General features: G+C 39.0%; 1 protein-coding gene across 2 annotated transcripts in view; it reads right to left on the bottom strand.

The window, feature by feature from the left end:
• Positions 1-23210, bottom strand: part of SLC2A9 (solute carrier family 2 member 9) — a gene marked incomplete at both ends in the record, with an annotated part of 112427 nt that overhangs the window by 34379 nt on the left and 54838 nt on the right. For both annotated transcript variants that reach the window (XM_081999737.1, XM_081999736.1), the window contains 3 exons: positions 5511-5586; positions 5813-5914; positions 19763-19873. In XM_081999737.1, coding sequence (XP_081855863.1) covers positions 5511-5586; positions 5813-5914; positions 19763-19873 — 289 coding nt within the window. The remainder of the gene's footprint in view (positions 1-5510; positions 5587-5812; positions 5915-19762; positions 19874-23210) is intronic.

Below are 23210 nucleotides of genomic sequence, written 5' to 3'. Positions count from 1 at the left end.
TTTCCTTAAACACTATCTAGGACAAGGTTAAGGAAGGAAGACGTTTTGCATGTACCTAAGCCCATCTATCACTGCCCAAATTTCCAAGGAGCTGCACACCATTTGTCCACTCAGTAAAGGCGTTCCAAATCAATACATTTGCTTGTGCCGCCTAACCTGAACAGCACAACTGCTTTGTGGAGATACCAAAAATGTTCTCTTACTACTTCTCTTTGTTTTGTTTTCTCTATTGATTTTTTATTTTTTACTTGTTGTCTCCTTAGGAGCCAGACTCAATCCCCTCAGTCCTTTCTATTTACTCTTTGCTGGATGACAATTCTTCAGTCATAATGTATCATGTATTTATTTCAGGTCAAATGTGTGACCAAGAAAAACATCTCCATGGAGCTTCTGCCTTTTCCTTGAAGTGAAAACTGTAAACTTAAAATTTACTAACGTGTTCCCGTAATCAAAATTAATATTGGAAAACAGTATGTTTCTCTGCAACAAAATACCTTCACTTGTGTATAATTAACGAGTGGGCACACATGAAGCAAGTGTCTGGAACAGTGTGGCTCCTTAATCTATAAAACAATAAGTTATTTTGAAAGGTATTTTCTTTTCAGATCATAGATTGACTATCTTGAATATAAGGGTCCCTTTAATTTTTAGTAAATGCATGAAAGCTTTCTGCTGTTTGTATTTTGATAAAAATGCTGAAGTACTAAATCACATGCATGACTGAATGTACCTGTTGGTAGCATTACTGTTTCAGTCCCTAGCAATATGCCTGAAAAACATCTGCAAGCTGAAAAGCTGAGTTCAGAAAATGAAACAAAAAACCACAGAGTTTATAGTAACAGCTGATCCTAGCTGTAAAGGAGCAGATGGGACTCATCCATATGCTATCAGAAAGTGGGAGACCACACAACGTCTAAGCTATCAAGAAAGTATCAGATGTTCTAGCAAGAGAGAAAATATTGTATTTTTAAAGGCAATTTTAAGCTCTAGAAAGTTATAGCAGTATTTTTATAAACTCAATTCCTCGCATTATTTACTATTTTCAGATGGGACAATTCTTCCAAGTACCAATAACTCAATGAACATAAACAGAATTCATCCTAGATGAAGATCTGTACCTACAGTATCATTACAAACCATGTGGGATTTACTCTGAAGAATGCTGAAATGCTCTAAATAACTACAGAATGAATTAAATAAGATACTAAGCGTTAGTAATACCATGACAATGGTACCTTTTTAACCAATACAGACAAATGACACTCAGTCTTCAACAAAAGGCTAAAGACATAAAAAATCTGCAGCTTAACAATAAAGAGTATGCATTAATTTTCTTGGAGAAAAACCCTTCTACTGACCAGAAAGGTGGGAGAGATTCCTAAACCTCAGCCTTGTTTTATCAAACTACCAGACTGCTGCAAAAGAATACTAGATACTGAAGTGTGAAATTTTCCTGCTAAAGGGGTGTCATAAAATATCACCGAGAAGAACGGAATAAGAAATAGCCATTCATTCTGGAAAAAACTGAGGTGGTAAGGTAAAAGTCTACAAGATCACAGGAAACTTGAAGAAGGAGGAAGAGGATCAATTGTTCCACTTCTTCCAGTGCAACACCTAAAGGGCATCACACAAAGCAAACCAAAGGACATCTTCATGCACATGAGAGGCAGTAGATATGTAGATTTCTTTGGATGCTAAAATTTTGCACAGTTTCAGACAGAGAATGAAGAAATTCCTCAAAGACTATGAAAATCTTGGAAGCTATGTCTCAGGAAGACCCTAAGCTGGAAAAGTGTCTCACCTGCTTGCCTTGTTCGTACTTTTCTCTAGACACTCTTAACAGCCACTGCATTGGAGATGTGTTCAAAAAAGTGTTCTTTCCTACTTACTTCCTCTTGCTAAAACTCTAACCTTAGTAGAAAATGAAAGATAAGGTTAATTTTCAGCCAAGACTTTCCCATTAAAAGAAATCATGGTTTTGCGTACCATGACTGGCATTGCATACTTCCCTGAGAAGAAAATTAGTTCCTTAGTATATGTATGATATATATATATGTATATGCCCTGTCACATATAAAGTATCTTAGTATAACTGTCACAGTGTAGTTTTGAACACAACAAAGCTAATTTTTAATCAGTCGGTAATTCCTAGCGAGTAGCACTTGCCCTATCTAGGAAGACCCAGAAATACAGATTTCCCACTGGACTACAGAGTTCTGAAATAAAAAGGCAGGAGTACAAACTATTCAACCTCGATCTTTGTGTACTAATTAAGACTCAAAATCCTTGGTAGCCTGCTCAACCATCAATAAGCAAAAAACTTTTCTTTATAGTCACTCTGCATCTTTCTTGCTTCAACATATGCCTTGTGTCGCTGAAGAGTTCCCATGACACAACAACAACCAGGAGCCTGGCTCCGTCATCGCAACGCCTTCCTCATAATTACTGAGGCTGTTCTTAGGTGCCCCCAAAGCTGTCTCTTCTCCAGGCTGAACAAGGGCAGCTCACCCAGCCCCTTCTCACAGGGCTCCTGTCCCTGACTTGGTGACTCTCCAGTGGACTTGCCACAGTTAATTGATGTCTTTCCTGTACTGGGGGGTGAGGGTAAAACTTGGCACAGCAATTGCACTCAAATATTGAAGTTGTGCCCTGTGATACAAAAAGCAGGGGAAGTCTCATTTTTTGGTAATAATTTCTGTGTTCAGAAAAAAAGATATATGCTCTCACTCACCCACCTTAAAACATGGCTAATAATGGAAGTTGCTTTTATATTCTGAAAGAGAACTGCTCCCAGCTACGAGATAAACAAGTAGTTTAGATCTCCTAAGCCCCACCAAACAGGACAGAAAAGTTTCACTGAAGATAAATCTGGCCCCACTGAAGTCAGCTAAAATATTGCTATTGATTTACAGAGGAACCAGAATATGATTCTTTGCAACTTCTCAACAGCTGAAGTGTCAATTAACAACATTTTCATAAAAAGCAAAGCGATGTTCAATGCTACTGAGATATTCCCACTATTGTCAGGTATTACAAATGTTTGAACACACACACACACACACACACATGAAAGGTGGAGAGGACAACTAGGTAGCTAATAGTACAGTATTAATGTTTTTTGGCATTAAAAGCAATGAGCACAATGAAAAACACAAAAGAAGATTTAATTTTAAAGGATTTCTGTAGAAAGCAAGTAAGTAATATCAAACAAAAGCTGTTTGTCTTGCATGTATCTGCAGACACTGCTCCAAAGAGAGTGCAAAGTACAATAGAAAATCCTGAATAGCATCAGTAAAAGGAAAGAAGCTAAGTGAAAAAAACAAGAATCCATTCTGAAGAATGGTGAGGTGAAGAGAAACGTAGAGGGTTAATATTAATAAGCTGAAAATACAACATGTAAGAACATATTGATCTGCAAGTTCTCCCAATTGGTGGAACATGTCTGTAATATGGAAAAAAACTACAATTTGTTTCAACAGAGTTTTTTAGAGAAAAAAAAAAGGGGTAGATGTTGCAAGCAGCTGCACACACTTAAATTTTTTGAGCTACCTAAAACACTGGAAGGGACGTTTTCAAGAAGTTTCAAGTCAACATTCAACTTTCCTTAGGTACACAAAATGCAAGAGCAGTTCTATTCCACAGAATTATTCTTTAAAAAAAAATAAAAATCTCAGTCTAAGAAACATATGTCCACAATACTGGGACTTAGCTGAACCTGAGATTTGTCCTTACAGAAGGACAAAGGGATTGCAAGATTTTTTGCACTATTTGCCTTGCAAGAAGAGCTGGAGGTGAGGAAGGAGAACAGTCTTCATAAGCCACCTACAGTCCAGAATTAGGTGCGTTAATGACCCTAGTCAAGCCTGTTTGACTCCTTCCTTCCAGTCAGCTACCATATGCAAAAGCAATAAGCACAGCGATTAGTGGCAAACTATTTTCCCAGAAGCAAGGAGAAAAGGAATATTTTGATCTCCCAATTTTCCTCTAAAGCAGAATAATTTTTCCTCAGCTCTTCCAAAAGAGGATACACAGCATTGAAGCCACATTTCACTAGTCACACACAACATCAGCAACTCTTTCTTTCCCCAAATAAACCACAATCAATTAATTAGATCACTTCAGTGGTGAAGATGTATAAACAGTTGATTAATGTTTAATGTCAAACTCTTTATAAAGAAAAAGAGGCAATAAATGGTGCATGAAAAAACCTGAGAACTCAGGGGAGCAGAAGTCTTGCCTTCACCTTTACAGCAGAACACCTGTGAAAAAACTCCTAAAAAGAAGCTGATTTTTCCCACTTTTGTGGAGAACAGTTTGTAACAGACTACTTGAAAATTTAAGCACTGTTTTGACATCTTATTCAGTCAGTGTATGGAATTTGAATTAAATTCCTCTTTATCTATGTGCAAATAAATTTTGTTAACATTTCATTATTTAATGACTTCAGGATCTGATTCTGATCAAGTATCCAAAGGCTAGAGCAACGCTGTTTAGAGAAATACTACACTCAGGAAAGTGTTTGCATATTATGCATATCTGTTAAAATGCATTTTCCAAAGGCATGATGCAATTAGAATCACAGGATAAATTAGGTTGGAAGGGACTTCTGGAGTTCAGCCTCTGGTCAAAGCAGGGCCAGTTGCTCGTGAACTTGTCCAGCTGAGTTGTGAATACCTCCAAGGATGGAGATTTAAAGGCCTCTCTGGGCAACGTCTTCCAGTGCTTAACCACTCTCAGTGTAAAATTTTTTCTCTTCTATCCAGTCAGAACTGCCCTTGCTGAGACTTGACTGTTGCTCTTATCCTTTCATTCTACACTTCTGAGAAATGTCTGGCTTTATTACACCTTAAACATAAAATACAAAAATTACAACCTGGGAATACTGGATTTTCTATAAAGTTGTATCCATCTCTAATTAATCAAAACTGGGCTGGGGAAATTACAATCTACAAAAGCAGTTACCTGAGGGCATCGGATCAGAAATGTATGCAGTCAGTAGAGAACTGCCAGAAAGATGCAGCTCCACCATCAGGACATCTACCCTTTCCGTCATCTGCCTAGAGAGAGTACGTGTAAACCCTCTTGCACAGCACTTCTCTGTTTTTGGAAAGGAAGGGAAGAAAGGAACCACACACAACTGTCCCCTTCCTCCACCAGTGTCCAACTTATATCCTACCAGCACTGAACTGCTAACACAAGCATTGATTATAGATTTACAAAATCATAGCAATCCTACAATAATAGCCAACATTTTAATTTGGTACTGATTGCAATTTAGGCACTAGTTCTTAATTACGCTGACAGCTTAGTGGGAATGTGTGTATACATGTGTTTTTAATGAGAATATTGCTATCACTTTGTCTTGCTATCACCTTTTACTGCCTTAGATCCCTCGTGGTCATCAGATAAGGGTAAAGTGAAGTTCCCTACAGGCAATTTGTTAACATAGTGCCAGTGCAAAAATACCTGTGCTTCGATGTACAAAGAAACATGAAAAAATATAGACATACCTGGTCCAATGCAGAACGATGCAATGATTGCAAGGATACAAAATATGCTGAGGTAAGGAAGCCAATGCACGGTTTTCTGGGTAGATAAAAGACATTCATGGTAAGTATATTATATGTACCAATATTAAAAAATCACAGATAATAAATACACAAAGAAACAAAAAGAGACCTTCAAATCCTTATTTCAAACTGATTGAAAGGATTGGCTTATGTAGGAAGGCCAAGGCAAACAGATATGGAGCACCCGGTGTTTAAAATAGGAAAAAAAAAAGAGTAAAAATATGTAGTGACTGTTGTGTTACCTGTAAAGTCAGAGAGACGGTAAGTACTGCGAAGAAGACAACCATCAACCCAAAACCCCCAATGAGAAGAGGCCTGCGTCCGAGGCGTTCAATAACTAAGCCCTGGAAAACAAAGAGTGGCTTCTGAGTTTCTTGGTAATGCACTGAAGAACTCCGACCATAAAATATGTTCTCCTAGTAAATATGAACACCAAAAATAAAACCATGAGAGTTGATATTGTACTATTTATCAGCTATGATGTGTTTGTAATTTAAAACCACTGAAAAAAATGGGAAACCATCAAAACCAGTACTTCTTAATGGTTTTATGCCTGGACTTCCTCCTACAGAACAAATATGACCATATTGATATGAAAAATGTACAACTGGTAAATTCATCTTTAATACCATTAGCATGGTAGATTTCAAAGTTACTACTACATTAAACTTCTTCCATAACAATTTAATAATAAAACAAGGTCTGTGTATTCGCTATATAAAAATAATTAATATGATGATAACTACACAAAGTTATTATTTTAGGGGAGAAAGAACTCTACGTTCGCTGAACTGCTTACAAATTTGCACCGCACTCCTATAATAATGTTCTTAAAATATGTAATTTTTAAATGTCAAAAGTTCAAACATTTTAACTATTTCTTAATTTCAGCATCTCTCTGAATTTAAGCTTAAAAGGCTTAAAAACTTTTTATCAATCTAAAATTTTTTTTAATTTATTTTTTGTCCAAACACTGAAAAAACTATTTGATCATGATCTAGGAAAGTTAATGTAATTGGAATAGCCAGATAAAACAAACCCATCCATCAGAAAACTTTGGTCAAACAGGGGATTGTAACACTGATACTTGTGAAGTCTTGCACATTTTGAATTTATATTTAGCACCTGCAGATAAATCAACTTTGTTAAAAGCAATCACAAAATCTGAATACTTATCTGCCAGAGCAGAACACAACAAAGAGATTCTTGAAAAGCTGTAACATGGAACTGTCTTGTCTTTGCTAGTCTGACTCATTAAAATGGGCTAGTATGTATTTTAGATCATAACATTTGATGTACTATTCCTGTTGATAACTACTGTAATTGCTAATTACAATTTGCTTTTTTATGAGAAGGATAAAACGATTTCATGAAGCCTGAAGTGCATCACTTCAAATAACGTGAAGTCCGAATCACACAACTGTTTGCCACGTCGTTATTTACTGGAGACTGAAATCCCGCTTTCACACCTCCCTCGACCAAAACATAAAATGAGTAACTAAAACGAAATCTGGAGCAATATCCTTAATTCTCGAGACGATGCACACCATTCCACTGTAAGCATCTACAAGAAACGTGTTAAAGAAAAGTGCAAAGTCACCCAGGGAAGAAATGCCTTGTGTTGGCAAAAGCTTTTCCCACAGCATCAGGTTCACCAGCAAATTTTAGGACAGGCTTCAAAAGACGCCGCCCCTGCACCCTGCCAAGCTGGACTTCCACACCGGAGACATGCACCGTGATGCTGCAGAACGTGGAAAGCAGCTCTGGGATGAGCTTTAGCATTCTTTATTTCTTTAAATTAGGAAATATACTCATTTTGACAGTTTCCACAGCTTCCATAATAGAATTTATTTCAGAGCCACATTTAAAATAGAGCTGCACTGATGTTATTAACATTTCACATTGTGCTCACAGGGTCCAAATGTTCCAAAACTGCAACTGCTACACTGTCAAAACCTCTACAAGATGTCAAGTATTTTCCATTATGATTAATTAATCCATCCTGCAAATACATGTGGCCACACATACACTTAACCAAGAAACATTTTTAATGGCTATGAGGGATGAAGAGTTTTCTGATGGGTCCATAAGAAGATGGAGACTTCTGCAACAGATGCTTCCCATGTAATTTGACATACCAGGGAATTTCCCTTATTTTTTTCAATTCTGGCTTGATGGTTGTGATTAAAAAATCTTGGTGTTACATCAGCTGGTGGGTTTTGTATTAAAACAGGGTAAGGGATCAATGTTTCTATTAGAGGGAAAAAGGTTCATAGACGGCTCTCAGAGCAAACATGGGAAAAAAGTGCTAGATGGTTTCTGGTTGTAAAGCTCAAATAAAAGCAAACCCTAGTAAGGGAGGACAGTTTGGACTAAGTCCTCTGAAGAGATGTGTGTATGCACTTGTGCCTATGTGCATTGAGCATAAGTAGTCTGGACACATCTGGGCAAATCTGGGTGGGTTAGTGAGGAACTCCCAGTTTTAACTGAGAGCAGCCAAGCACAGATGCAGCTACAGCATGATAGAAAAGAATAATAGTTTCCAGTACTTTTACATTCTTTTTTATTCAGAGACAATTCAGGAAGAAATAAAGCAAATCCATGTGCAGTCATTCTTTTCCCCAAGCCGATGCCAAGTTTCCCAAGCATTCATCATTGCTATTTATTTAATACAGTAGCAATGAGGAACGTGAATGTTTCAGCTTCTGGGCACTCTGCCGTTTCTGTTGCAAAGAATTTACAATTACAATTCTTGGTGACATTTCTTGTGATTTATGGAGTGGACCAATTTTGTTCACTGGAAAAAATAAGCAGCAATTTTGTCCTTATTCACAAGGATGTTATTGTGTACCAGAATTGCTGGGAATCATATAATAATTTCTGAAGTTGATATGAAGTTAAAGTACACTGACAACACCAATAATCTAGGAAATACCGACTTGGAAGGCTTCTCAATTAGACATGATTAACTTGCACAGTTATGGGAAAAGAAATGCCTACTACCCTTTTAAACCTAAGGACACCTCTAACTTGTTCAAATGCGTGACCTACCTCTTGTATCACCAGTTCCAACCCAACAAAATACATCTGCTTATGGCACAGATTCAAACGAGACACACCAATCTCTGCTGAAACGGGATACTACACAGAATCAAGCTCACGAAAAGCCAAGTGCAACAATCAAAACCATGCTCCCTACCTGGTTACAAACTACAAAGCTGTGGTTTCACGAAATGCAGCTTGTATGTTTGGAAAGACATGGGTCTGTGGCTTTGCTGGTCAGGAGGCAATGCAGAAGCATCCCAGGGCCCACTGGCAGATCAAAGTTGTTCAACTGGGAGCCAGTCCACACCAGAAAAGCCTCTCAGGGGGCACCATCTTTCATCAAGGCCAAAAAGGTTTTTTGAATCACTTAAGCACATTGATGCTTCAACAGTCAGTCCGTCAAGCTGTTTAGGTCTACAGTATTTCTAACTGATTTATTTCTTAGGATTTCTTAACAAAACCTACGACAATACATCAGTACCTCAAATTTCTCTGCTGAATTGTTTGTTCCCCTTTTCCTGATGGAAAAAAAAGCTCAGATAAACTCTGAAGTTTCAGCAAATACTTGAAAAGAAAGATGTAACGTCTTCTATAACAGCAAGTTTCCCTGGTGAAAAAAATGCTGGCTTTGAGGTTATAAACAGACAACAACTTCATTTTTAGTTACGATTATACAAATCCAAAACTTGTTAACTTGCAAAACCCACTAAGATGCTTATGACTCATATGAAGTGGAAGATGATTCATCAGTTTTCAAGTATTTATAGTTCTGAATGCTCCACTGCTATGTGCTGGTAACTGTTACCTATTGAAGACCTGTAACAAGTCAAAATATACTATATGATAGAGTACTTGAAATAACAAGAAATTCAGTACATGCTCAAGTACAGTCAAAAAAAAGAATCTTACAACTGTTTCCTGTGATAGCCCCCCGAGTTATTTGCCAAATTGCGTAGGCTGATACTTGTTTACGCGTGATCGTAAACATGCAGTTGTAGAAGCCTCTACCCAGTCATGGTAATTAACAGCTGAAATTACTGAAAACGTGTAAAAAAATATTGCAACCAAAATTCTCTGAACAGAAATGTTTGGTGATAATAAGGCAACCGATATGCAAACTAAGTTAACAGTTCACACGACTTACTTTTGTTTGGCAGGAAACATTTGCAAATAAAGTTAAAAAACCAAATGTCAATCTCTTCTCTTTAGTCAGCTGCAGATACCAGGGCTGACATAATGCAAGCAGAGTGCGTTAAAGAAGATCAGACAAGCTTCTCTGGATAAAATGAATATGTAAGCGACTTCTGCAGCCCAAATTGGAGGCCACTGAATGCTGTTCCCTACTTATTTTCTGGCCTCAAATTATGCTAAGAAAACTCTATTAGATTTTCTTGATGTCTCAGCTCTATAAAGAAATTTGATCTATATGCTAACGTCAAGAGTAGCCACGCATTTTCCTCATGTATTTTGGATATAGGTCTGAGTATGACTGTATGTCTGGATTCAGACTTAATGTGACTAGTTAACTCTGTGTTATTTCCATTTGAAATTTCAGGATTAAAATGGATAATCACATTTATATCACTGTCAGGTCTATTTATGACACAATGTGTAGTATCTTCCACCCAGGAAAAGAAGAGGAACAGAAGACGTAGGGTTACAAATTGGTTTTGATTCATATTTTTACATATATGCATTTGACGACACCAAGCTGGGTGGGAGTGTTGATCTGCTGGAGGGTAGGAGGGCTCTGCAGAGGGATCTGGACAGGCTGGATCGATGGGCTGAGGTCAACTGCATGAGGTTTAATAAGGCCAAGTGCAGGGTCCTGCACTTTGGCCACAACAACCCCATGCAACGCTACAGGCTTGGGGAGGAGCGGCTGGAGAGCTGCCTGGCAGAAAAAGACCTGGGGGTGCTGGTTGACAGCCGGCTGAACATGAGCCGGCAGTGTGCCCAGGTGGCCAAGAAGGCCAACAGCATCCTGGCCTGTATCAGGAATAGTGTGGCCAGCAGGAGTAGGGAAGTGATTGTGCCCCTGTACTCGGCACTGGTGAGGCCGCACCTTGAATCCTGTGTTCAGTTTTGGGCCCCTCACTACAAGAAGGATGCTGAGGTGCTGGAGCGTGTCCAGAGAAGGGCAACGAAGCTGGTGAAGGGTCTAGAGAACAAGTCTTATGAGGAGCGCCTGAGGGAACTGGGGTTGTTCAGTCTGGAGAAGAGGAGGCTGAGGGGAGACCTTATTGCTCTCTACAGCTACCTGAAAGGGGGTTGTGGTGAGGTGGGTGTTGGTCTCTTCTCCCGAGTAACCAGCAATAGGACGAGAGGAAATGGCCTCAAGTTGCACCAGGGGAGGTTTAGATTAGATATTGGGAGAAATTTCTGTACTGAGAGAGTGGCCAAGCATTGGAACAGGCTGCCCAGGGAGGTGGTGGAGTCACTATCACTGGAAGCATTCAAAAAACGTGTGGACGTGGCACTCTGGGACATGGTTTAGTGGGCATGGTGGGGTTGGGTTAACGGTTGTACTTGATGATCTTGAAGGTCTTTTCCAACCTTAATGATTCTGTGATTCTGTCTACTGTAGGAATTATACAGTTGTAAAACAAAGAAAGAGGTTATTTTATTTAAGTACCCAAACTTGAATTTAGAAGCCTACCACCAAGTTTGACCACATAAGCACAAGCCTTAAATAAATCTTTGCCTACCCTGGTTCTCACATCAGTTTGCCTGTGTCTGTGTTAATGCCATGACAGGATAAGATCCTACACATCTTCTGTACGTAACAGGCTAGGGATTATTATCAGCAAAGGGTGGAACTGATTGTTAAGTTTTCAAGCTCAGTCTGAACTATTTTGCAGTAAAGCATCCTTAATCAGCTTCACTTGGCAGCAAAATTTTCTATTCACAAGAGGGTGTCCATACTCAATGCCTGCCAGACCAGCATGACCAAGATGTAGCCCATGCAGGCATACACTCTAGCCAGCTGCTTTTGTCTCAGCAGTGCCTGGGAACAGTGCTTAGGGCAGCACAAAACCCTCCCATTACCTTATTCCCATTATGTCCCTGCAGTAAATTGTAGATATTTTTGAAGCAAAGCTCCTTGTGTTGATGATTTATTTTCTAAAAGCATTAAGTTTTGTCTTGTGTCATGTTCATATTATAAAAGCTAGACTAGATCTTGACCTTGATTTATGACAGATTACCATGGTTGGTGCTTTATTTTCTAATGGTGGTATTTGAATGCCTTGATGCAGATCATCTTGAATACATTAGGAAAGAAACCACTCAAACCCAATTTTTTTTTTAATACTCAAAAGCAGGAGATATGTCATTAAAACTTTCAATATCTGAGTATGTCCTGCAGAAGGGTTTGTACTACATAAATGCAGTCTCTAAGCCACTATATCTTGGGTCTTAGGAGTGGCCTTGTAAGGTAGACCTTCATAAGGAGGCTTTTGGAAGGCTCTTTATGGTTACTTCAACACATACAATCTTCAACTATCTGTCATGGTTTAACCCCAGCCAGCAACTAAGCATGAAACAGCCACTCGCTCATTGCCCCCCCTGTGGGACTGGGGAGAGAATGGGAAGGGTAAAAGTGAGAAAATTTGTGGGTTGAAATAAAGACAGTTCAATAGGTAAAGCAAAAGCCACACATGCAAGCAAAGCAAAACCAGGAATTCATTCACCACTTCCCATGGGCAGGCAGGTGTTCAGCCATCTCCAAGAAAGCAGGGCTCCATCACATGTACTGGTTACTTGGGAAGACAAACACCATCACTTCAAACGTACCCCGCTTCCTTCTTCTTCCCCCAGCTTTATATGCTGAGCATGATGCCATATGGCATGGAATATCCCTTTGGTCAGTTGGGGTCAGCTGTCCCAGCTGTGTCCCCTCCCAAATTCTTGTGCACCCCAACCTCCTCGCTGGTGGGGGGGAGTGAGAAGCAAAAAAGGCCTTGACTCTGCTCAGCAGTAACGAAAACATCCCTGTATTATCAACAGTTTTCAGCACAAATCCAAAACAGTCCCCTACTAGCTACCACGAAGAAAACTAACTCTATCCCAGCCAAAACCAGTACACTCTCCAACAGTCCAAGTGTAATAAAATGATTAAGAAGGAATAATGTCTTAGTCTAGAAGCGATCCCATTGATCACTCGTGGATTAAGGTAGCGTGTACTAACAGTCTCACTCTGCGATTCACCCTGCAGTGAAAATGTGCCCACATGCACTCTGGCTGCCAACAAATACCATGGTCTGTGAAGCTGCTTGGTCAGTATCTCGTTTTTGTACTGATGATTCTTTCTGATCACATTTTGCCCAATACAATGACATAAATATGAGTATCTTCCACTCAGAAGTTTGGTCTGTAAATATTGCCACATTTACATTCGAGATAAGAAATGAGGATGAATTTTCGACTAGTGAGTAATGAGTAACTCCCTGCATCTAAAAGAATTCAGTATGTTGTATTCCAAATGAATCACCAAGTATTTTTTTGGATTTCACTTATTAGACATACTTAGCAGTGCTTTCGTAGGACTGAGCAAAGCGTATGTAAATCATCTAAAAATTAAAGCAATTGAAATTTGTATCGGCAAAACAAATTAGTGTGGTAGGCAATTTTGGAAGCCAACTGTTTGCTCATATAGGCAACTATTTATGGCTTCTAAACATTATAGATGATGAGCTGCATAAATATTTCTCTTGGATAAAATTAATGGTCTTCAGTGCCAGGTAACTTCTTCCCTCGAATCAATATGCAGTAGCACATTGACTAAAGACTATTTTGCCACCTCACAATTTAATAGTTAAAATGAGGCTTTCATAATGATGATTAATAAAAATCCCAGAAATCTTGTGAGCTGATGGCAATATCTGAGCATGCTAGATCTGGGCAGATGGAGCACTTCTGTTACACAGGAATAAGGAAGAGAGGGTCTTGCTTTCATCCCCCCAAAACACTAGGATGAATTATTAACCGATCAAGTAGTCTGACAGCACCTAGAGGAGACTAAAGTGATAAGAACAGTCAAAACAGATTTTCTCAGTGCAGGTCACTGTGACTTCTTTCGCTGTTGGGGAGGAGGCTAAGTTGATAGAAAGCAAATGAAAAACATGATAGATTTTGACTTCAGTAAGCCTTTTGACATGGTTCCACATGACATTTTGTATTTGTGCATATGATTTTTTTCCTTCCCAAAGTGCTGTACTGGGTGCCTTTCCTTGCTGAATTTCATCCTACCAATTCCAGGCCACATGTCCAATTTCTTATGATCGTCCATAGTTCTTGCAAACACTTCTGAGTTTCTCCCTTTGGAGAATTTGAATGACATAGTTGACTGTAAAAGGCTCTGTTACCACTCCCATATTATTAATGGATATTTTTATGATTAATTGAGCCAGGACAAATGAGCACAGAATCCCACTTGGTATTTTTTTGTATGACAGTGAAGTGTTGATAGCTACTCTCTAAGAATAGTTTTGCAGTTAGCTGAGCATCCATCATTTCATCCAGCCCACTCTACAGTATCTTATATTCTCTTATCACAATATGATGGACTTTTTCATACAATATGTATGAAAAACGGTGAAATTCACTGCTATAGGATGCCATGGGTTCAAAAACATACAAAAATTAAAAAGTAACTGGACAAATTCAAAGAAAAAATTCTATCCAGGCTATTAAAGGACAAAATATTAACTTTTAATTCTGGTACTCCTTGAACAACAGCTTGTCAGGGTGAGAGGCGCAAAAGGGGAATATGCCACGTTTTCCCCATTTTTGCACTCTCCTCTGCTACAGCCTATTGGAGATTATGGGTAGGTGAAGGTTTGTCACCTAGTGTGAACAACGTCACAAGGGACTACATTAAAAATCTTACTAAAAATCAGATTATAGCAAAACTTCCTAAGAACCCTTGAGATTAAAGTATTTGCCACCCCGTTTTTTCCACTTGCTACGACTGGCTGTCACTGGAACGTATTTCTTCCTGTTTTGACCCTAGCGGAGCCACAGAGTTTCAATGAAAATATCTTGCATTAGCCTTTGGACACCATGGAGGAAACGTGTTAGGGATGAGGACACTTACTGAAGTGTCAGGAGTACCCTTGTTTTAAGATGTGTCATGCCCTCAGCAGGGAATCCCTTCTTGTAGGTTAAGATCTATTAAAATTAAAAGAAACACAGAACAAGCCTAAGAGCCCTTTCTCATGACATCCCAAAGCAGAATAACATAACCTCACCTAAGAAAGCTGGCTTCCTTGACTTCTGTGTGATACTGCAAAGGATTTCCTACAGTCCTTTGTGGTCTACTACTGAATTATATTTTAACTCATTCCAGGCTTCACACAGCTTGTCTCTGCCACAGGCTTTGGAAGGCACATTAGTAACACCTTGATGCATCACCTTTTTGGAAATGCTTAAGACATGATCTTCTCAATATAGTCATAGCTAGTCTCTTTCTGTGAACATTATATAAAGACCAAATGTGATGCCCCAGATGGCAAAATGGGATGTGGGATGCTTAATTTGAGCAACATTCCCTTTTGTTCTACGGTGGTTTCACAGAGGGGAGGAGGACATATTTACTTCTGTCTCCTTGTCAAAGAAAGGCACTGGCAAATTGTTCTTTCTGTCTGCTAAGAGTAAGACAACAACTAAACTAAATTAACCTCAATTACTAAAAATTACAAAAAGGCCACAGTAACTAATCCTGCTAAATAATAACTAAGCTTCTGGAGTCCCCTTATTGTAGAATTTAAAGAATAGACTTCTAATAAACACGTTTGCCAGGGAATTATTTAGGTATATTCCATCCTGCTTCAAAGCGAAGATACCAAACTTCTTCAGAAGCAAACTGAAATTAATGGCACTCTCATTAAAAAATAGCTTGTCTAGCCAGTCCTCTAACTGAATCTGTGTTCAGCACAATGGGTGGAAAAGTCTACAATTAACCAAAAAACATACAGAAAGTTTGTATTGTCTCCCCAGAGAGAAGCCATAGCACCAAGCAGGCAACACTACAACACAGATATTTCATGAAGTAAACTGGGAAGTGATGGTGTAAGCAGGAGTTGCAGCCACATCATATAAATGACAGGAAAATGATGATGCACATATTTCATTTTTCAATGTCTCATTTATGTGGCTTTTGCTTGAGAGGAAGAGGGATGGAGCTATAGGTAAAGCATGTTACTAGCAGACATACCAAGTGATCTGAGGCAACAGAGAGCTCTAAGAAGAATGGGATACTGTTTGCCTTTCCTCAAGGACCACATCAAATATTACTATTATGCTGCTGCTCCCAAGAGACATGTTAAAGGGAGACTTTCACATTTTTCCACAGTTTTAATGATATTTTATCTCCTAAATATTATTTTGTTTCTCTGTCAAATTATCTTTTTCAATCTTTTCCTTTAGCATTCATATGGGGCTCATCAATGGATGAACTCCAAGAATTCTTACTGAGGCAGAGAGTCTCATGACCAGCTAACATATGCATAACAATTGGAAATAGTACATGATTTCATTGTGGACCTCTCCAACAGCTATTTCATTTACAAGAAAAAAACCCTTCACTTCTATTACTGATAGGAGTATCTACCGAGATCCTGGAATTTAGTGTTAGTAAAATTGGGTTTCTGCTAGCAAGCACAATATAGAAAAAAATACCCGCAAAATTAAGTTCTCCCCTCGCTCTCTCCTGCTTCTGCCTTTCTTCCCTCTGAGTAGTACATAAGTCATATACACCTGACTTAATATTTAATGCTGTCAAATACATTTAAAAAAAAAAAAGGCAAAAAGAGCAGCTGAGAGCTTGTAGGTGGGATAAAATCCCCCACCTCAGTTCTAGGCATGAAAAAAATTTAGAGGAACTTACTTTTACAACTGAGAAGCTGCAAAACCTTCAACTGAAAAAACAAATTCATGTTATTGTTCCTTCAAACAGGAGTAATGAAACATTTATGAAGATTACTGAAATAAAGTTAAGCCTACAAAGCAGCGTTTGTCTGGAATTGAAAAGAGCAAATTTGAAGGGAGCGGAGGTATCAATATATCAGCATTTCCAGAGACACAGCATGTAGCTTAAACAGAAAAAGTATTAAAAATACTCCTCTTGGGCATGAAAAAAGTTACCACACATACCAGGAACCAGAGCAGACACATCCACCTCATTATGTATGAACAGTGTGCTCTGAATAAGCCCCACAAACTGATAGCACAGAAGGAACTGAAAAGATGACAGACCCTATTTACAGAATGGCTTTAATATCACGGAATCATCACTATGTAATTTTCATCTGTTTCCACAAGAGAGAAGTGTATTCTTCACTGAAATCATTGGCAGAATTATTATTATTATTACATGTATCTTAAACAAAGAAGCATTTCTGCATTATCACAAAAAAGAATTTGTAAGAGGTAGGGATTTCCATACTTCATTATTTCCACCTATTAAAAAGAATGTCCATTTAATTAAAAAGAAAAAAGATGGTTTACCCAAAAATAGATTTATGGAAATTCACAAAGATCAGAAGAAGATCTTTGTGACCTTTGAGAGTCCTTATGTCCTAGACTATAAGAAAATATACTTGATGGCTAGATTTAGTTTAACATTTTATAGGTCATAAGCAGTTGCTCTGCCACTGGAAAGGATTTTTTTTTGCCAAAACCATTCTTCTGACATTTAAAAATGCTTGTCTGGTGTGTCCAGTATTGTGCAAATACAGTTGGTATAGAATATATGAAGATAAGAAAAAAAATCTGACAAAGAAAGGAAAGAGTATTGGCTTGTTTGCAACTTTTCATTCCAAAGACGTCTCCATTGTTTCTTATTTATTGCAGTGCACATAGAAATGTATTTCCTTTAGCAATTAATCGTGTATTCACCTACTAAAACTTTCAGGTTTAGCTTGCTCTTTTAGTATATATTTTTTCCTACTCAATTTTTCCATTTTGATATAGGAAAAAAAAAAAGTGCACGGGTAATTTTTTCTTTTAACATCTTCCTCTACAAGCAAAGGTACACGACCTGCTCAGGACCTCACGTGTTATGAAAGGAGGTCTCCTTGCCCTCGGTGAATGAGATATAGCAGAATTTAACACAACACGGGATAACCTTGCTCTAGTGGCTGGCTTGCTTTTCCAACGAGCTGGGTTACTGTCCTTGAAAAGCAAGTCTTATGGCGACATGGCACCCCCGCAAGAATTGAGTGGGACAATGGAACTCATTTCTGAAACAACCTCATAGACACCTGGGCCAAAGAGCACGGCATTGAGTGGGTGTATCACATCCCCTATCATGCACCAGCTTCCGGAAAAATTGAACGATACAATGGACTGTTAAAGACTACACTGAGAGCAATGGGTGACGGGACATTCAAACATTGGGATAAACATTTAGCAAAAGCCACCTGGTTAGTCAACACTAGGGGATCTACTAACAGAGCCGGCCCTGCCCAATCAAAACTTTTAGGTACTGTAGAAGGGGATAAAGTCCCTGTGGTGCATGTGAGAAATATGCTGGGGAAGACAGTCTGGGTTACTCCTGCCTCAGGCAAAGGCAAACCCATTCATGGGATTGCCTTTGCCCAGGGACCTGGGTGCACTTGGTGGGTAATGTGGAAGGATGGGGAAGTCCAACATGTATCTCAAGGAGATTTGATTTTAGGTGAAAATAGTCAATGATTTGAATTGTATTAAGCTAATTGTTACACAATACAGTATGTCATTACTACTATGGTTGCTATCTACCATATCAATGGTATTACAGTAAGAATCACCCAGACTGATGAAGAATGAGCTTCAGTGAAACCAAGCAATGTGCAGCAGTGATGGAACCAGAACTGGCTTCAGCAGCTTGTGCCCAACAATTCCCTTGAGATTGACATCTTCGACCTGCAGATCATGGACATGGACCGTGCCAGATGACAATCCAACACCACATACAATCTCCCCTGCCCTGAGAGACTGCTATGATGGATGAAGCCCAGAGTCATGGACTGACTGAACTCCACAGACATTTTAAAGTGATGGCCCATGGACTAAGAAAGTGATATCTGTGTGTATATATTAAAAGACAGGAAGAATAATAATGAATAATTGGAATGTATTGAAAAGTGTAGGACCTGGGCATGACGTAAATGGTATGGAATAAGGGGTGGATACTGTCCTGCTTTCAGCCAGGATAGAGCTGGTTTTCTTCACAGAAGCTAGTGTGAGGCTGTGTTTTGGATTTGGGATGAGAAAATGTTGATAATGTGCTGATGTTTTGGGTTGTTGCTGAGCAGTCAAGGATAGTCCAGCTTCTTGTGCTGGCCTGCCAGCGAGCAGGCTGGGGGTGCACGGGGAGCTGGGAGGGGACACAGCCGGGACAGCTGACCCAGACTGGCCAAAGAGATATTCCCTACCAACCGATGTCATGCCCAGTACATAAACTGGAGTTGGCCGGGGGGCGGAAATCGCTGCTCGGGGACGGGCTGTCGATCGCCGGGTGGTGAGCAATCGCTGTATTGGGCATCCCTTGTTCCTGTACATTCCTTTGTCGGTATTATTATTGTTGTTATCACTGTTGTTTCTTTCTCTCTTTCTGTCCTATTAAACTGTTTTTACCTCAACCCATGAGTTTTTTTCCTAATTCTCTCCCCTGTCCCACTGCGGGAGAGGGAGTGGGTGAGTGGCTGCGTGGTGCTTGGTTGCCGGCTGGGGCTAAACCACGACAGTTACAAACATTTATTCCCATATTTTTAAATGGCTTCCAAGCAGGTACACAAGAAGGCTCTGAGATGTGAATAAACTGCTACTAGTTAAAGACATTCTGCCAGGTCAAATAATTTATGAATTATCACTTGACATTCTTCAGGCCTTGCTGTTCCTGCCTTCTTTCTTTTCACTCATACAAAGCACCTCAGGATATATCAACTTTTTATGCTCCTTTTATGTGAGTAAAACTAAAAAAAAATTCCAAGCCACAAAACTGGGCTTACGATTAAACTTAGAACTAATATTTTCAATTGCTTTATCAACAACTACACTTAATCCTCAATATACTATTCTGATTATATTTTAACCTGTATAAGGAAATAAAATCAACAATTTAAATACCAAGCATCTTAGTGGATTTTTATAACCATACTTACAGAAAAAACAGCAGCCACAGTCTCAACAGCACCAGTACTTAGAGTAACATAGGGGATTGTTTCATGATTGATCCCAGCTTCACTAAAAATGCTGTTTGTGTAGTACCAGATCTGTACCAGAGAGAAGAAAATGAGTTATTAATCATTATGGCTTGAACTACAATATATTGGTATTCAGTTCAAGCATCTGATCTGCCAGAGACCAGACCTGTTAAAACACTGAGCACTCCTGAATGACGGAGCAGTGGGCAGGACAACAAATGAAGCGAAGGTGCAAATTTCAGGTGGATTAGTCACAACACTGCTGTACTTCTGCTTGCAGACCCAGGCAGAATTACAAGCAGCTTTAACTCAATTTAGCTTAATTCACTTTAGGAGTAAATCAAAGAAACTCACTTTAAGCTTGAACAAGAGGATACAAACAGGTTTTTTGTGGCTGAGCCACACTGCTTGAAAAGCAGGTTTGGGTGGCTTTAGGGAGTACTTCAATGACATGTAACAACAGAGGAGAGAGCAGGAAAGAGATGCTGAGAGGCATTGCAGAAACTGCTCCTTTTTGGACAGAAGCTGTGAGATTCATCTCACTTTAACGTCACTGCAGTGTGGACATCTGCAGTTGAGCCATCACACTAATCTCTTAACAACAGAAAGAAAAGATACTTTTAGAATGAGAGTTGCTTAGTGAAAAGTGAAAAGTTGCTTTTAGGATGAATGATAGGCTAGAAGGAGCTGCCACTAATGGACAGAAACACAGGGAGTGTAGGGCTACTAGCTTAGAGGAAGTCATTCATATTTGGTCAGTAAAAGCATATCCAGTGGTGACAACATGCAGACAGAGAATATATCATGGTAATAGTCTAAAATAACAATTCTGGTAAGAATCAGAGCCCCATTTGTATCACAAATAAAGTCTGAAAAACATAAAATATTTATGTTTGACTCAAGGTGACAGCAAAGAACTAGCCAAGGATTTTGGCTGCCAAAAGAATGCAATAAGGAGAGACTGCCTTGGAAAGAGAGAAGATAATCAATTTACTAGAGAAGAAGAAAAACAGTTGAAACAACTGATTATCAGAAGACCACAGCTGCTTACCTCTGACAACAAAACTGAAAGTCAGAGATGATGATGGCACTAAACATAAAAGTAGCAGTGATATTTTTTCCCATATGCTGTCCATGTGACAAGCCCTAGCAGGGCAAGCACTGCTAAAAAAAAAGCTTGTCAGATGTGTGGAAGCGTTTTGATCGCGTGAGGAGAACCTTGCTGCCTGCCAGCATACTATGCACATGCTACATCTGTTCATCAAGCTACTAACTCCAGAGCTTTGTATAAAAAAACCCGTAATTCTAAATTCCCAACTAGATTTCAGCACAGCTGCCTGTCCCAGACCAAAGAAGAAAATCCAACTCATCTTACGTAAAACAAAAGCAAAATAAAATACTAAAAAGTCACCTGTATCACCTTAGAGATAAAGAGACGCTGACTGAAGACTTTTATGCCAATTGCTGGCACACCAGCTCTCACCAGAATAGATGCAGTGACAATAGGTGATAGCAGCAAACTTCTCAACATGAAATAATCTGCCTTCATGTAGCATGCACTGGTGTTAACTGCATTTCATTGGCCTGCTGATACAGAGCACAGACTGAAGCAAAACCAAGGATCACCTCACAGTTATCTCTGAAATGTTTATACCCACTGATAATTTTTTTTGGAACACAGTACTCTGACAACTTATTCACCTCCCATAGCCCTATGCAGTATATAAAGAAAACCTGGTAGCACAAAACCATGATAAAAGTAATTTTTTTTCTCCATATTACAAGTTACGAGATTGAAAAATTCATGCAATGAAAGTTAGAAACCATGTAATTTAGGCATTTCAATCCTGATATCAGTTTTGCATAGCAGGTAGAGCTTCTAAAAATGATGGCAATACTGCAGGTATGCAGACTTTGAAGGAGAAGAAAGAGGCCAAAGAGTCACTTAATCAGGCAACTCCTGAATGGAATTTGTTAAAATGTAAGAACTAGAACATCAGATGTTTTGCAAGTGGTATTACAGAAGAGCATGACTGACCGTTGATGGTAGGAGTGGTAGGAACACAGATAGATTAAAAACTTGCAGAGCAAAGACAGGATGAGGTTTACTGACTTATTAGTCTTTGTAGCAGCACAAAAATAAATTAGGGTAAAAATTAACAAGATGTACACATTTCAAAACAATGAAAGTGAATGGTTTTCAACTTGTCTATCATCAAACAGCGAAATGCATTGCTCTAGGATATTACTGAGACAAGCTTACTAGGCTAATGATGACCACTCTACTTTCACTGAAGTTATTTTTCTAACATGTTTTTTGTTAGCTAATGATTGGGCTAAAAGGTTTGGAATGAAAGAGCTGTGGAAAATGGGGCAGAAGGTCTAAAAACCCAGAAGCAACTGCTGTCAAGTCCAAATCAACACAGGGGCATCTGACTTTCTATGTACATGATGGGTTGGTGTTGCTTCACAGGCTGAAGTAAAACTTTGCCACTCTGGTCAGTTAAACAGCTGCCACAAGGAACCGCTGTATCTCTGCAGTCCAATTTCTGTGAGTTTGGAGGTAACATTTTAGTCTTCTTGTCTGTAGATTACAGGTACCTGCATGACAGTTGCTTTCTTTGCTTACCATAAGGTTTTACTCATATAAGCAAGCTCTTAACTTAAAGTGGCATGTGTTATACGCTATCAGTGGTGTTCCCGAATTTTCTCACACCATTGACCCCTCTAGCATTGACTCAGTTTTCCAGTCCTTCTATTTCTCATCCAGCTCCCTACATAAATTTCTTCCTAAAGAATACAGCTCTTCAACAGGAAAAGAAGGCAACAAAAAAAAAGATGGGCAACAACGCAGACATATACTGTGGTGCACACCGCATCCTCATCCCTTCCTACACAACCTGATGCCAGGTCTTCATAGCAAATGTGAAGAGCACACTATAGTAAATCCTTTGCATACTGAAAACATGCATTGCTGCACAGACCCCCATCCCCAGCATGATTTCTTGCTATTTGAAATACAGCCCTCTACCTTAACGCCAGACCCCACAGAAGCCTAGGGATCCCACTTGGGGAATGGCTCTCTTAAAGCAATATGCAGTACAGTATATTTCTTGATATGAAAAAGGATGAAGTTCACCAATGAGAACGTCACTGTAGTTTTGTGTCTTCTTTAGAACTGAGATACAATGATGGTAGTTAAATAAATTTATTATGGATGATATGTATCATGGATAAATTTTATCAGACGAAAAGAGACTAATACAGATTCATTTATGTCAATTTAGGTCAGACTGTTACAGATTCATTTATTTATGTCAATTTAGGTCAGACTGTCTGGTATTTTGTTATAATGGAATACATTAATATGATCAGGGCTTCACCATGATTTCTGTTCCATGTGGAA

This window comes from Phaethon aethereus (assembly GCF_964289735.1).
Source record: "Phaethon aethereus genome assembly, chromosome: 4".
Classification (NCBI taxonomy): domain Eukaryota; kingdom Metazoa; phylum Chordata; class Aves; order Phaethontiformes; family Phaethontidae; genus Phaethon; species Phaethon aethereus.
Note: the sequence above shows the minus strand (reverse complement) of the source record. Positions and strands in the feature narration are given on the sequence as shown.